General features: G+C 36.7%; 7 protein-coding genes across 7 annotated transcripts; 2 read left to right on the top strand and 5 right to left on the bottom strand.

The window, feature by feature from the left end:
• Window positions 1-298: 298 nt before the first annotated feature.
• Window positions 299-923, top strand: RO3G_07249 (histone; the record flags this gene model as incomplete). Its single annotated transcript, XM_067661839.1, has 5 exons — window positions 299-398; window positions 446-513; window positions 578-616; window positions 668-779; window positions 832-923. The coding sequence occupies 5 exons, from the start codon at window positions 299-301 to the stop codon at window positions 921-923; spliced, it is 411 nt and encodes a 136-aa protein (XP_067517940.1).
• Window positions 924-2,349: 1,426 nt separating this feature from the next.
• On the bottom strand, window positions 2,350-4,089 carry RO3G_07248 (uncharacterized protein; the record flags this gene model as incomplete). The annotated part of the gene is made up of 6 exons (XM_067661838.1): window positions 2,350-2,619; window positions 2,695-3,335; window positions 3,402-3,451; window positions 3,616-3,698; window positions 3,744-3,930; window positions 3,992-4,089. 6 exons carry the CDS (start codon window positions 4,087-4,089, stop codon window positions 2,350-2,352), a joined length of 1,329 nt encoding a protein of 442 aa, XP_067517939.1.
• Window positions 4,090-5,581: 1,492 nt separating this feature from the next.
• Window positions 5,582-5,773, bottom strand: RO3G_07247 (uncharacterized protein; the record flags this gene model as incomplete). The annotated part of the gene is made up of 1 exon (XM_067661837.1): window positions 5,582-5,773. The coding sequence occupies one exon, from the start codon at window positions 5,771-5,773 to the stop codon at window positions 5,582-5,584; it is 192 nt and encodes a 63-aa protein (XP_067517938.1).
• A 2,779-nt stretch (window positions 5,774-8,552) lies between these two features.
• RO3G_07246 (uncharacterized protein) lies at window positions 8,553-10,004 on the bottom strand (the record flags this gene model as incomplete). Its single annotated transcript, XM_067661836.1, has 1 exon — window positions 8,553-10,004. One exon carries the CDS (start codon window positions 10,002-10,004, stop codon window positions 8,553-8,555), a length of 1,452 nt encoding a protein of 483 aa, XP_067517937.1.
• Window positions 10,005-10,965: 961 nt separating this feature from the next.
• On the bottom strand, window positions 10,966-11,958 carry RO3G_07245 (uncharacterized protein; the record flags this gene model as incomplete). The annotated part of the gene is made up of 1 exon (XM_067661835.1): window positions 10,966-11,958. One exon carries the CDS (start codon window positions 11,956-11,958, stop codon window positions 10,966-10,968), a length of 993 nt encoding a protein of 330 aa, XP_067517936.1.
• Window positions 11,959-12,652: 694 nt separating this feature from the next.
• Window positions 12,653-14,098, top strand: RO3G_07244 (uncharacterized protein; the record flags this gene model as incomplete). The annotated part of the gene is made up of 2 exons (XM_067661834.1): window positions 12,653-12,669; window positions 12,802-14,098. 2 exons carry the CDS (start codon window positions 12,653-12,655, stop codon window positions 14,096-14,098), a joined length of 1,314 nt encoding a protein of 437 aa, XP_067517935.1.
• A 690-nt stretch (window positions 14,099-14,788) lies between these two features.
• On the bottom strand, window positions 14,789-15,419 carry RO3G_07243 (uncharacterized protein; the record flags this gene model as incomplete). Its single annotated transcript, XM_067661833.1, has 3 exons — window positions 14,789-15,075; window positions 15,141-15,306; window positions 15,417-15,419. The coding sequence occupies 3 exons, from the start codon at window positions 15,417-15,419 to the stop codon at window positions 14,789-14,791; spliced, it is 456 nt and encodes a 151-aa protein (XP_067517934.1).
• Between the last annotated feature and the right edge of the window lie 71 nt (window positions 15,420-15,490).

Genomic DNA, 15,490 nt, shown 5'->3' with positions numbered 1-15,490 from the left:
GCATTGATTGTCATTCAAGTTTAATTAAAAATGGCTGCTTCCTGTTCCTTTATGTAGATCAGTTGATATACAATTGTTATTGATAAAGTAAAGGACAATGAACTGTATATACTTTAATACACTATTCATATTTGATAGATTTGCTTATATAGCTTTAATTAGTAATGAATACATTAAGAAATTAAACATGATCTTGCGGTTGTTTAAATTTAAGAACCATAGTCACTTAAATGTGTGATAAGGTGCTTTTTCCTTTTTTTTTTTCTTCTTTTCCTTTTTTCTTTTTATCTTTAGTAAAATGGCCAGAACTAAACAAACTGCTCGTAAATCAACTGGTGGTAAAGCACCCAGAAAACAACTTGCTACTAAAGCTGCTAGAAAGTCAGCACCTACCACTGGTAAGTCTGTTTTTATTGATTTCAGTAATGATAAATATAATTACTAGGTGGTGTAAAGAAGCCTCATCGTTATAAGCCTGGTACTGTTGCTCTTCGTGAAATTCGTAGATATCAAGTAAGTAATACTGAGCTCTTCCTTTTCTCTATATTATGTTAAACCAATCCTTTTTATCTTATAGAAATCAACCGAACTTTTGATTCGTAAACTTCCTTTCCAAGTAAAGCGGATTCTCTTCTTCATTTATTTTATTTACTCATCATCTTTATAGCGTCTTGTAAGAGAAATCGCCCAAGATTTCAAGACTGATTTACGTTTCCAATCCTCTGCTATTGGTGCATTACAAGAAGCTGCGGAAGCTTACCTTGTTTCACTTTTTGAAGGTAAAACCCCTTTTACTACATGGTATCTTTCTTCTAACTGAGCCTTGACTAGACACTAACCTTGCTGCTATTCATGCCAAGCGGGTTACCATTCAACCTAAGGATATTCAATTAGCTCGTCGTCTTCGTGGTGAACGATCTTAAGGTCCGAGTTGCAATCTATTAAAATAAAGATCGTCTTGAGATAAAAACATTATGCAAAAATAAAATTTACGTCATTTACAATAAAAAAAAAGAGAGATGATCAATACATAATATTCATTTATAAATAGTGGGTATATGGTATGAGACTATATTTTCCCTTTTCCTTCATGAAATATTGTGTTTAAGTAGAAGGCTATTTTCTTTCTTTTTTCCTTACATGTCTTATTATTGAGTACCTTTTGCTCTCACACGCAATCCTTTCCCCCCCCCCTCCCCTCTCCTATTAAAACCAGCCAGTCCATTACATTTGAAAAGTGAATTGTGTTGATAGCAATCTAAACAAAAAAAAAACTTGGAAAAATTTGAATAGTAATTGTGCAACATACAAGTACTTTTATATTGCAAGACGTTTTCCTTATATTGTTGAATAAGCAACAAAAACAATACAGTTAATCATCTTAATCCAAGTCAATAACTTTCTAATATGCACAAGTAGTTAGAATTATTCAGCCAAAAGGCATAAACGTCCACCATATGGATGCTTTTTCTAAAGAAGTTTTCATATAAATGGCCTATAAAGAATATTGCTTCGATTGCAGTGTCCTTGTATACCAACTATATGCACAATCATTTCATATTATGAGCCGTTCGTTTTTTTTCTTACTAGTTAAAATAAATCTTAAAGAGATGAAGATGGCTCTCGATTATTCTGCTATAGAAACCAAAAAGAATAAGATACATAGTAGACGTGCTCAGCCCAAAAGTGCTATTGATGCTCAAAGAAAAATAAGCTTAAAACGACTCGAGTCATATATGAAATGATTAAAAGTAGATAAAGTGACGATGAATTAGAGTTCTCACAATTGCATTATCTAGTTGTTTCCTCCGATTATCTCCTTTTTTTTTGTTATCAACAGCGCTTGCATACAAAAGGTATTGGGAAGTAGCCAAGTTATTACAGAAATTTGCGCTATTCAATTCTATTTGTTAAAAAATTAAATGGGCCTGTAATGTTGGCTTGATTAGTTAACCGATATAAAATAACGTTTGCATGTTGCAAGTATATTAGTAATTGGGCTACTATAAAAAGCCCAGTTTGGTTCTTGTAGTAATTTACAGAATGGAATCATGGATTATGTGAGATAACGTCAGTTGGGAAATGAATAAAAAAAAAGCATTTAAACAAGAAAGCTGTTATTTAATATGGGCAGTAATGAAGTGTCTAATTCTAATCTCGATCGAATAGGAAAAAATAAGAGGTTTAAAATAGATGTAAATGAAAAGTGATAAAATCAGCCTTTGCTTTTTGATCTTTATCTTGACATCAACAGTTCAACCTTACTGTTTAAAGAATATCAGTCAATTGCATTGTAAAACCACTTTGTTTTCCAATATATAAAAAAGGGAGATCATGTACCTTTACACACTATAAGCTCGAGTTGGTTATTTCATTTGTTACATGCTCGATATTTGAATCCACATCAAGTAATTTTCTATGTATAGTCTGAAGCGCGGTCAACGCGTGCTTTTCTTTTACGACACATGAGATATTGATTTTTGAAGCACCTTGTGATATAATTTCAATGTTAATTCCAGATTCTGCCAGAGAAGTGAACATTTCGCTTGCTACACCTATTGTGTCCTTCATATGTTTTCCGATAAGAGATACAATCACCATGTTTTGAGTCACATTTATCTACAGTTTGTAGTTTATTGAGCATTTTAAACATTTCTCCTTGTTTTCTCACAACCCGTTTTTTTTTTTCTTTACCATGCCTAAATCTTTCAATTCCATCAAAGCCTGTCTCAAACTTTTTTCTGCCACTTTAGATGACAACGCCAAAGAAACGTCAGCATTTGATGTAGAAACCAAATCGACCGGAACATGATACTTGTCAAGGATACCAAACAACTTGGCCAAGACTATATGACTTCTATTCCTATGATTCAACTTCACATTCACCACGCATATCTTGTCTTTTACAGTGACTGCAGTAGGCCGATTCCCTGACGAGTCCATGCGACACTGTGTCAAGTCCTCTAGGGGTTGCGTGAAAATTCCACAAGTAACCAATTTTTTTTTCTCGGGAAAAATGATGGATCCTGGGCCAGAAGGATTCATGACATTTTTGATACGAACCGGAATCTCTGCTCGAATGATCTGTTCCATCGTGAAAGGATGAATCACTTCGGATCCATAGTAGCTCAGTTCCGCCGCTTCTTCGGGGCTAATGATTGGAAGTAAGCGGGATGTGCTCACCTTGTGAGGATCCACTGTAAAGATGCCATCGACCTCTTTCCAGATTTGAAGTTCTTCTGACTTTAATCCCACAGCTGTTAATGCTGCACAGAGATCAGTGTATCCTCTGCCAATTTTGCTTAATAAACCGCCAGGGACGGGACCAAAAAATCCTATGTTTTAAAGTGTATTTGCATCCTACATCCCTCCTTGATAATGTCAACATCCACCTTCCTTACCTGTCAGCACCGGTACACTATCTCCACACCCGTGAAGAACTCTGTTGATCCTATTAGAAACATAATCGTAAAAGGTTTGGTCCAAATGGGTGAACTCTTGATGAATAATGTCATTTAATGGAACCAGTTGACTATCAATTCCCTACGTTTTATGCTTAGAAGGATCATGGTTTTTTCTTTTGTCCTTAAATCCCTATTCACCCTATCCTTTAACACAGCAGTAATGACGATGCATGATAGTTTTTCGCCCATTCCAACAATGACATCGCGTGATCTTGGTGATACTTCACCAATAATCTTTCAAATATCAATAATGCATGATTTGTCTCCCTTTGAAATTACCTTTGCGGCTTCCAAGAAACTCGATAGTTTTATAAACTCATTTTTCAATTGGATCTCAAGAATCAACAAGATTTCTGGGTTTTTGATGATGGATCTTGCTGTCTTGATGTGATCATTTCTTATCGTATTCACAATACTTTGGTATTCATCAGATTCTTCAAGGGATTTTTCTACTGCTTCTAGTAATCTTTTTTTTTTTTTTATTTCTATTGATATGCTCACTTCACAGCCTTTTAAAAAAATGTTACCTATTTGTAGTTCCTTTCTCTTTGGTGTCTCCACTTCTTGCTGAACAAACGATCGCAACACGATTCGTCTTGAGGTATTTCCTAAAACAAATGTCCATTTTTATCATACCTTTTGATATATACACAAGCGCTTACGGTATTATATCTTCTACAATCTCATTTAAGAACTTTCCAACACTTGTCCCTCCATATTTTTGAACAATCCAAGATAGGTCAGATGGATTTGATTGAAGTTTTACTTGCATGATATTAGACAAAAAGTCTCATGAAAAAGAAGAGTGGATGAGGAGAAGAGTATTTATGTTCAAGGAATGAACGAATCAAAAATAAAGTTCATTAAACTAGCATTAAATTTTGATATGTGGTATTATACATCATAATTGCCCACTTCATCATAAATAAAGAGCTTAGAAAAAATACTTTTGCGAAACCAATAAACTGGCATAAAGACTTCAATAGTATCATCCTAGTTCAAGTAGAGTAACCGTTGCGAGCGATAAATAATAAGCTATTAATGTGGGGCTTTGTGCTTTTGCATTTTTTTTTATATCAATTAAATTCCTTTGCTTATGCTAGTTTGTGGCTTTCGAAAATAAGAAAATTCAGACGATTGACTTTTCACTTTTTTTTTATGTACATAATACTTCTTTACTGGTTTTAGCAGAAAAAAAAAAAAGGAGGAAGTTTAGAATGGATTGAAACAATTTGCTCAAGCAAGAAAAAAGTCGCATAGTGCTTCTATTCCAGATGAGATGCATCTCATGTTACTAATTTGTAAGACTTTTTTATGTGTGAATTTAAAGAAAAAGCATCTTTTTACAGGTAACAATCAACAGAAACATGTATGAATATTTACACATTTCTATAGCCATCATTCCTATTGAAAATGCATTGTCCTATTTTCATAGTAACCCAAGTATGAGCTCTTCAATATTTTTCAGGAGAGGGCCAATGCGCTTATTGTTATACCGGAAGAGATAAATCAAGATTTTATGTAACCTTAAAACTTTCTGTATTAGGGTCCTTTGAAAACATGAGTACAATTAAAGTAAAATGACAATCGTTTTGAGAGGTTGTACTTGTTTCAGAAAGTATACATGAAAAATGATTAAAGTTCCAAGCTTCAACGAATGCTTTAGGTCCACAGATTGGTTCCCTCACAAAAAAAAAAAAAAAAAAAAATACCAAATTGAACCTTGTTGATGCCTTTGACTTCAATATAACATCCATCTCGTTAATCTTTATTTTTTTTTTTGCTGAATCGTAATCTTTAGCAGTGGGCTGTGCACAATGTTTTAAATTTAAAAGAAAATAAACATAGCTCGCTACTAATCTTTTAATCATTTCATTCGAGTCAAAGTGACAGCACCTTGCAATCTTTTAAACTACAAAAACAAGAGATAAAAAAAAATCCCCCCTAACCAGTTCGGATAGTGCAAAAAAGGAAATTATAGATCAATTTACAGTTTACACAGCCAGCTTTTTTATTTTGAAAAGAATGCGATAGGAATGAATTGGATGCTTGGGGATTCAAAACGATAATATAAGAATGAGGATATATTGATACATGCACACAGAGAAAGGAAAAAACTATCGAGCAGGTAAGTCTGGGCTGCTTTCCAACACGGGTGGGTGCGTGTATTTCAAAGATTGAAACGGCCAAGGTGATGTCTGAAGTGTTTCACAAGGCACCTGCAACATGGGCGAATGTTGTGAAAGACCGGATGTGTTGACAACCTTGGACAAGGTGAACGATCGACTGTAATCTTTCACGATGACCATGACCGAGGAAGGATCCATGAGGACAGCACGACAGCATAAATCCGGATCGACCCATCTCGGCAAGTGAGCCTCTCCGATCCTATAGCATGTACGCCACCAGCGCGTACGACGGATAAGAAAGCTCGTGGGTTGGTGACATGCTATTGTTCGAGTCCCTTGCTTGCTTTTCTTTTCTGATCCAAACGATATCTCCAAAAGGACGTCGAGTTCAGAAGGATTGTCATACGAGACGTGTTCTTTCAAAAACGCATCATTTCGTACAACAGCCTTTGAGAATCCGCGAGTGCGTAATTGCTCAAGGTACTGATTGGTAGCGTGGTCAAATTGAAGCCACTTGCCCTTTTCCCATTCGATTTCATAGATGGCCCTGGTAGGATACAGTAAACGCCGGAGCTGAAATTTGCGGCTCTCGGCAGAAGTGATGGTGTACCTCGAAAACTGTTCGAGTGGTATGATATCTTTGTTATCAGAAGAGCTGCTGCTTTGGGATGCTTGGTCTATTGGAGGGAAAAAATCCAATGTGTTGCTCATTTTGGAAACAGTGGATGCAGAAATGTCCAAGGTGGTATCCATTGGTGGATTTACTTCTTGTGCTCGGACTGTCTTTGAGCAAAACAGAAAAGGAATTGAAGAAAAAAAGGTTTCAATAGAATGTATAATCTTATGTTGTCGATGCTTTGAATTGAATTTGGATATCATTTTCTTTTTCTTTTTTTGTAAAGAGTCACCAATAATAATAATAAAAAAAGAAAGAAAGGAAAAAAAAAAGTTGCTTGATAGAATTGAGTATCCGAAGATATGATAAATGAATAAAGCAAAGAATAAGAAAAAATCTAGAATAAATTAGTTTTGCCCAAATGTAAAATGATCAAAGGTTGTTTGTAGTACAGTGCTCAGGCAAAAAGAAAAAAGATACTTTTTTAAATGCAAGCGTTGTTGTCTAGTCCCTTTTATTGTTAAAAGTACAACAAAATGAAACTCTACAGACGTTCTATCTAAAACAAATGGCCACAATGGCTATTTATAAACACATTGGTTTTACAATGCTATAGTATACCCAGCTAGTCAAGACATACCCTTGTTGAACGATAAATGCGAAAAAAGACGAATTTACCTATTAAATGGCATAAAGACTGGATGGTGAATGTACAAAGGCAGATGATTTGAAGATCAAGGTCTCATTTGAAACGGAACAGGACGCTCTTGTCATTTATCTTTGACGTTAATCAGGCGGAGTGTACAGAAAGTATACTTGATTCCTACTTCAAAGTCAAATGTCCTCTGTGGATGTATGAGGGGCTATTAGCTATGAAAAAAATAAAAGGGTTGATAATTTAAATCAAAAGAAGATTGAATGAGAACATCTTGCTAGAAATGTATATAATGACCTGTTGTCTTCATGTTATGACCAAGGATATAGACTAGTGCTTGTAGCAGATGAATGCTTGTGCATCAAAGTACTTTGACCAGCTCGGAAAGAAACAGCAAGTGTTCAGAATGTCCCGCCCAGGTTTCTTATCTGGATCCGATCGGAAGCTTATAGAAAGACTGAGTATAAGAGCCAGTTTGTGGCTTTGTAGACATCAACCCATTTAAAAGGGTTTTACAAAGAGTGGAAGGTTTACTTGGTTTTTATCTAAAAACAGTGGATAAGAAGAAAGGAATATTCATTGATTATTCTGATTATTTTTTCTTGGGCTTTATGTAATAATATTTATATTAATAAATTTCTAACAATCTGCATATATTACAAAAGCAGAAATAATTTGAAGAAAAGAAGGTACTTTTTTTTTCTTCATTCAAGTCATGTACAACGATCATTTCAGATTCTATCATTTATGACTTTGATATTTTTTCACATGAATATAGAATGTTGTGAGAGGTTTCTCAAAAGGAAAAAAAAGAAAGAAATTCGTGTAATGACTATCGATAAGCAGTATGTCTAACTTGCAAATAGTGATTTGTTCAGCAAGGATCACCTTGTATTTTCCAAGATGCAAATCCTTTCAATAGGATACCAACATCTGTCCAAAGCTGAAAGTGTCGTTTCAATAGTAAAAATAAAACATAGAAAAAATAGAGATAGGGTATGTGTGTATCCCAAAGGATGTCATCATGATGAAACGCAGATGCAGAATAGCAGCTGCTTTTTCATGAGGGCGCAAGGAACACGAATAATGTCAATTTATACATCCTTGACCGCATAAAAGCATGGCTGAGATACATTATGGCATATTATAAAGAAAAAAGCATAAGAAATGGCATTCATTTCTACAGGGTTCATCCTTTGGATTTCACAATTTTCCTATACGTCTTTTTTTTTTCTTCTTCAATAAATTGTTCTGAGCACCTAATTTGTAACTTTCTACTATTATGTTGAGAAAGTATCTTGTTGGTATAAGCATCTGACTATAGATATGCTAATTGTTCCCTCTACTTCTCCTGAATCCATCGACAAAAGATGGAATTGTCAGTGAAGTGAATCGTGTACAATTTGCGGAGAAACCGGTTTTGAAAGACACCGAGGTTGACGAGTATTTAGCAAGAGCTTAGAGTTTTACTGACGCAAAAAAAAAAAAAATATTATCCATGACAATGTTGCGATCAGGATACCCTTCGGCTTTAATTATTCGATAGTCATAATAAGCAACAACTGATATTTCCTCTTTCTCCTTTTCTATATCATCTGCTCTCATAAGACAACCAAGTCATTAGCACACATAATGTTGACATACTTTTAAATTTTTATACACGGTTTATTATATTAATATACGAGAAATTAAATGTTATTTAATACAGAAGTAGAATGACCAACGATCAGGACAGCAGGTGCTTTAATGTCATTTTCTTCTACAGTAATTGCCATTTTATCTAATGTGCTAAACAAAACACGTTCTTCTGGGCAATTGGAGTTTTCTATCCAGCATATTGGGACATCCGGAGGGTATTGACGATCGATGAGCATACTTTGTAATTCACTGGCTCTACCTACGGCCATCAGCACGACCAATGTTTGTGTGGATCCAAAAAGAGGCAAGTCAGGCATGGAACCCTTCGTGCCTCTGCCTGTCGTAACAATCACCTGATCGCATACTCCTCTAAATGTCACTGGGATCTTGGCTGCCATCGGTGCTGAAAATGCGCTGGATATACCAGGGACCAATTCAGGTTCATAACCACGTTCACGGAACCACAAGATCTCTTCACCGCCTCGACCGAAAATAAGAGGATCACCAATCTTCAGTCGAACCACCTGTTTTCCTTGCTCTAATCCTTCGAGACACCAATGCATCAACTCATCCTGTGCTTCATCTGATTTTCCAGCATATTTACGAGCAATACGCAATTCCCCTTGGACCAAATCCAGTATTTGACTGGGAATCAAACGATCACTTACCACCAAGTCAGCCTCTTCCAAAATTCGCTTTGCTTTGACGGTGATCAACTCTGGATCGCCTGGACCACCACCGACCAATGTGATCCGAGGCTGCTTTCTTGGAAGAATCTTTTCAATCGGGGGCACACTACCGATCAAAAAGAACTCTTTTAATTTAGCAAAGGCCTCTCTTTCTTCTTGCTCTGTCCTCAACTCGTTCAATCGGCCCATGCCCTTTAGACCCCACTTTTCGCATATTTGTGTTACCCAAGTCATTCGCTTGCCTGAATTCTTCATGCTCGGCTCCCACTCTCTCACCTTCGCACGCAGTCTGCCCATCTTTTCGATCACGCAGCCAAGCTGAGGAGGCAGGCTCTCTGCAGCCGTCACACGAATCATGTTGGCCAGTTTGGGTCCCTGTCCGTTGGTCGACACAGCCAGCTGAAGAGGTCCATCACGGTGTTGGCTCATAAAGTAAAAATCACACATGGGTGGCACATCCGCTACATTCACTGGAATACGTCTTTCGCGACAGAGTTGACCTATCCGAAGTGATTCCTCATGATCGTCTAGAGCTGTCAAACACATGTCAACATTGTCCAAATCTTGATCGACAAACTTGCGATCCACCCACTCTACTTCTTTATTCTCAATGCGACACTGAACTTCTTTTGTTAAACCCGATGCAGGAGAGACAAGGATGATGTGAGCATCTGCAATCTTGAGTGAAACAATGCGTTGTGCTGCAACATTGCCACCACCTACTAAAAGAACTCTTTTTCCGGCTACTTGATAGGCTAAAATAAGTGAACCGCCACCTTGTATAGGTTCAAGCACGTCTTGCTGTTTTGACATGTTTAATAAAGAAACAAAACAAAAAAAAAAAAATGCATCAAGTGTCAGATATTGCGTGATTGAATTCAAAGACCGTCATTTTCAAAAGAGCAAAGGTGAATTTTGACATTCGCGGTTTTCTTTTGAAGGTGGAAAAGGACAGGGTTTGAATGATAAATGATGAGATAAAGAAGTGGAAAGAGAAGATGTAAATTTATCAACAATAGATCATCACAGGTTGACTGGAGATGAAAATTCTTTTTTTTTTATTTAAATGCGTCTTTTTGCTTGGAAAAGAGGGTGAATACTACTTGTGGAATCAGCAAGATGTACTCGATTATTCAAAGATGTAAATCAAACTAAATAGGAAAGATAAAGAGAAGAATAGATCGCATGTTACTCTATACACACTTCAAGGAATAGACTTGTACTTTGTAGAATAAATCGATCGGTTCAGAATGTTTCTCTTCCTTTAGTCTACACTAGAACCAGTCCCTCCATGTTTAATGCTTTTATTCAAAGCAAATCATCGAAATAGATACTCTTTTGAACCTAGTTTATCACTTTTTACAAAACTTGAACATTTTATTCAATTGGCCTTCTTTTCAGATCAATAAATACGCGTAATCAACATCCTTTTTGTACCTGTTTACAGTCATTTCAAAAAGTAATGTCGCTGATTTTGAGTTTGATGTCGTGCAAAAAATCTTCGTGTGCAACAATGAAGTCGCTTGATCCAGCAATGAAGTCGTGACGAAGGTCGTTTATTTTTACTTGTCGCTTAGTAATTACCCAATAAAATTTCTTGGCTGTTATTTGGGTATAAATTGAGTGACACCTCCATCCCTCTTATCGTTTTTTTTTTTTTTTTTTTTTTTATGGATGAAAATTTTAATGTTTATTAAAACTCATCAAAGAGTATAAGGATTAAGAGCGATACAAGTGTATTAAACAGTGACTTGTCGCGAAAATACAAAAGAAATTAGCATAGAGAATTGTAAGCAGATAGTTTCAATAGCTCCTTCTGGATTTGATTGAGGACAATCTCATCCACGACAGGAGTCTGTTCAAAGAATTGTTGCCAGTGGACTTTCCAAATGAATCGAATGACTGTAGCAAAAAAATCATAGATTGTAAACTTGTCATGATAGTGTAAGATGTAATACTTGGATAATCTAAGAGTGGATAGATCCTCGAATATTGAGCTACAGTTGGGATCTTTAGGATTTGACAAGTATTTCTTGAAGGCTGCGTTCCACAAGTCTTGTTTTTGAATACAAGTAAAGAGCATATGTTGCTCTGTTTCTAGTAGCTTGCACAATTGGCAGTAGTCGTCATCTACCTTTGCTGGGATGATTCTATGCAAATTGGCGCGAGTGGATAATTTCTTATGGAGAAGTCTGTACCATACATTCCTAGGAATATGGTGCATAGGGCTACTGATAAAAGCTTTCCAGTTGTTAGGACTTATATTAGTGATTTGTGAGTTTGAGTTGAAGCTAAACATTGTCTTTAATTGACGATTCTTCAATGCTGTTATATTGATATCTTCATAGCTCATCTGTTGAATGAATGGGTCAAAGTTGATATTTGGTTCAGTTGGATGCTCTTCATTGTCCAATTCAAGGTCTTGCTGTTCAGCTGATAATAAAGATGCAAAATATGGCTTGAAGATAAGGTTTCCAGTAAGTACAGCATTTTTGATTTTTTGTAGAATATTGGGAGAGCCACAATGTTGTCTGCTTTTGAACTGTATACCATTTGAAAGGAAATCCTGTTCAAAGAAATGATATGCTTTTTGTGCTTGAAGAAACTTGCTAAACTTGAATTTCTCTTGTGGGTCTTCTTCGCATATATCTTTGAAGGGAATGAGTAGACTAGTTTGTGCTGATATTGTAAAGTCATTTTCTGTAGGTAAACGGGGACAGGAGTCCAAAGCACTAAACATGGGGATTAGTGGATGGAGGCCTTTCATGTTACTGTATGATCTGGAATGTTTGAATATCAAAGGGATGACATGTGAGGGAGCATCAAAGGAAGATTGCAAAGTAAATATCAACATCTTGTACAGGAAGTCTGGTATCCTTTGACGACAGTTTAACAGCAATGGATTGATATATCGAAACTGGAAAATCTTTTGCTGAACTTCTACATTCAATAATGAAACACCACCTTTGTTTTTCGGCTGTTCTAGAGTTGTCCGAGCAATCCTGGGAAACAAGTTGTGGGTCACGAATTGATACACAATAGAAGACACCTTGTTGTAAAAGCTTTTTGGGAGACTTGTAATTCGCAGAAAATGCCACAACTTGGAGAGTATGAGTGTATTAGCAATGTGTGCCCTACCATAAACGGAAAGTTGACGCTGTGAATGAATGTTAACCGAGCTTTCAAGCTTGCGGATGGTTTCTTTATGGAATATAGTTCGTTGATCGTTGGTAAACCATATTGGGTATCCAAGGTACTTGATGTAGCCTAATGATTGAGAGTCAAACCACCTGAGACCATTATGAATGATTAGTTCTTTGAGTTCTCGATTGTGGAATGTATTTCCACCGGCTAAAGGAAATGCCACCGACTTGGAATAGTTTGCTTGAGAGTTGGACGCACCATTATATACTTTTAGACGCTCTTGAAGTTCCAGAAATTCTTCCTTAGAATTGATAAATATGAGTATATCGTCTGCGTAGGCTAATAATTTAACTGGTCTTGGTGCTGTTAATTGCAAGTCAGAGTTGGATCTTCTAGCTTTAAGACAGTAGCCATCAATGTATCCCTCTTATCGTTCTCTTTTTTTCTTTTACAATTTATTTTACAGACATTTCGAAATGAGTATACAATTTTTTTACGAAGATGGGCAAGGGCATGTTGTTGATGAGCATAGAGTTGAGCCCATGGATCTTGTTGTTGACGAGAAGTTGTTCGCTATCGAGACGCTTAGTTCTCAAACACAATTCCTTAAGAATAAACCTCCAGAAAGACCTAATCCTGCAATGCATCCAACTGCAGTTGAAAGGAATAGTGAAGATGTTGATATGGAATTATGCAGTAAGCGGCGCTATACATTTTATTCTGATGAGGAGAAAACTAGATTCTTTCATCTATTTTTCAGTAAAAGCTTGAGTGCTTCTGCTGCTGCGAGACAATTAGGTATTCATGTTCGTACAGCCCAAAGATGGGTCAAACATCATTACGAAGACCCTGAAAGCTTTTTTGAGAAGAAGAAAAAAACAGGTCGGCATCGTATTCTTGGCGAGGAGCATGAGCAATGTCTTTTAAACTATATCGATGAAAATCCTTCTGCCGTCTTAACTGAAGTAATGGGATATTTACTACAGAACTTTGCAGATCTCACCGTTTCACGTAGTACTGTTTATAACTTCATGACAACTCAGTGTAATTTATCCATTAAACAGGCACAATTCCAGCCTGTGGAAAGAAACAGCGAGGAAAAGATTCAGCAGAGGTACGATTGGGTCCAAAAGTGGCAGCAAACTGACTTGGACTTTACAACAAACTGTGTCTTTCTTGATGAATCAACCTTTCATATCAATTTGAAACGAGGTATGGCTTGGTCAAGGAAGGGAACCCCTGCAATAGTTACAGTACCTACGACTAAAGCGAATTCAACATCGATTTTGGGGGCAATATCTGCCACCGGCTTAATTAATGTTAGCTTGAGAGTTCCAAAGCGTATCAAAAAGAGAAAGCTTGGTCATGAAACTAACGGTTATAGTATAGGAACGGTGACAGGGCATTATCTGAGCTTTTTAAAGGCAACTCTTGATGAAATGGACAAGTATCCCGAAATGAAGGGACATTATCTTGTCATGGATAATGCTCCTATTCATAGTTCAACCGACATTGGAAAGTATATTCACTCCCGAGGATACCGTTATGTATATCTTCCTCCGTATTCTCCTGAGCTGAATCCAATTGAGCAGTTCTGGTCTGTTGTCAAGAGTAAAGTTAAGAGAAATAAGTTTCTGGAAAAAGAATCCTTGATGACCAGAATCAGCGAGGCATGTGATAGTCTTTATTTAAGCGATTTCAAAGGATTTGTTTCTCATTCTGCTAAATGTTTTAGTAAATGCCTCAACAAAGAAAGGTTATGAAGCTTTGACAAAACAGAAGTGTAAAAAAAAAAAAAGATCTTGCTCCCCACCTTACTCCACCTTACTCCACCTTACTCCAAGCTGCAGCCAATCAGCGATCCGCTTTCCTCACCTTACTCCACCTTACTCCACCTTACTTTTTCATTTTCTTCCCACACTTTTTTTTTTTTGTTCAGTTTATCGGCATCACAATTTCAATGTTGCTGCAGAAAGTGTGTCCGTATTGTGACGAGGATGGCATTTTTGCGCGAATGGAAAATGTCAGACGACATATTCATCGAAAGCACGAGATTTTACTTTCCAGTCGTAGTAAATCTTGTCAGTCTCCAAAAGGGTCAAAGCCGTTCACTTCACTTGTTCATGAAGCTCAGGATGGCGGATCGCTTGATTTCACGAAAACCGAGTTAAGAAATCCATTTGTCATTCATACCATCCGTAAACAAGTATTGTAGAATGTGGTAAATGACATTAACGTAACATATGGCACACATGCTATAAAATTTCTCACGTTTTTCATGAACGGTTGCAACGGTTGGGAGTCCCCCGACTGTCATACATCATTTTTCTTTGGAATACGCAATTTCTTTATTTTTTTGTCATGAAAAATGAATGAACCAAGCAGTACAAACTAATGATAAATGGTGCATTTGCTTGGTGTAAAATCGGTAGAAGGCATGGGCGGCAAGAAATTTAGTGTTTTGACGTTGATGCAATGGCACCATGAGACATACGTCGTTTTCGCGGCAACGTTTTGATATTGGATTGGACGTAATCGAATGGTAAGGTGGGGTATTTCAAAGGAACTTGACGGGTCCTTTCCAATGACATATGAAGAGTCGCAAGAGAATGGAGATCATCGAGGTATCCCAAAATGGACATGATGCTTGGCTTGTTGGATGGCAATACAATCGTAACTAATTCGACAAAGACCAACATGTTTGGTTTCCTTGTCATGATATAAAATGTGGTTGACAAACCTGAAAAAACATGTCAGCAGTTGTAAGCTTTCTCGCCAAACATAATGAAAATTTGGGTATCTTACCGATGGTTTGAAAACAAATCACGGCGTTCAAATGGCTGGTATCCATCTCTGTCTTTGCAAACAATGCCAGTCGATAAAAATCGTTCATACATGACATGTCGTTTGCAGTGTCAAGTTTAATTTCGCCAAAGCAAAACGTTGACGCATATTGATAGTGTTCGAATTTCTGCACGAAGTAATCCGGTCGCTTATCGGCGCACTCAAATCGTGGTAGGATGTTGGCACTAATAAAAAAAGTTAAAAGTGGTATTCACATATAGCTTGATTCTTTCTTACCATTGGGCAAAATGTGAAGGGTTATGAGCAAATAAATATTGAATTACAGGGTGGATGTAACCTGCTGTAAGATG

This window comes from Rhizopus delemar, genomic scaffold (genome assembly GCF_000149305.1).
Source record: "Rhizopus delemar RA 99-880 supercont3.5 genomic scaffold, whole genome shotgun sequence".
Lineage (NCBI taxonomy): Eukaryota > Fungi > Mucoromycota > Mucoromycetes > Mucorales > Rhizopodaceae > Rhizopus > Rhizopus delemar.
This window is presented reverse-complemented; position numbering and strand designations above follow the sequence as displayed.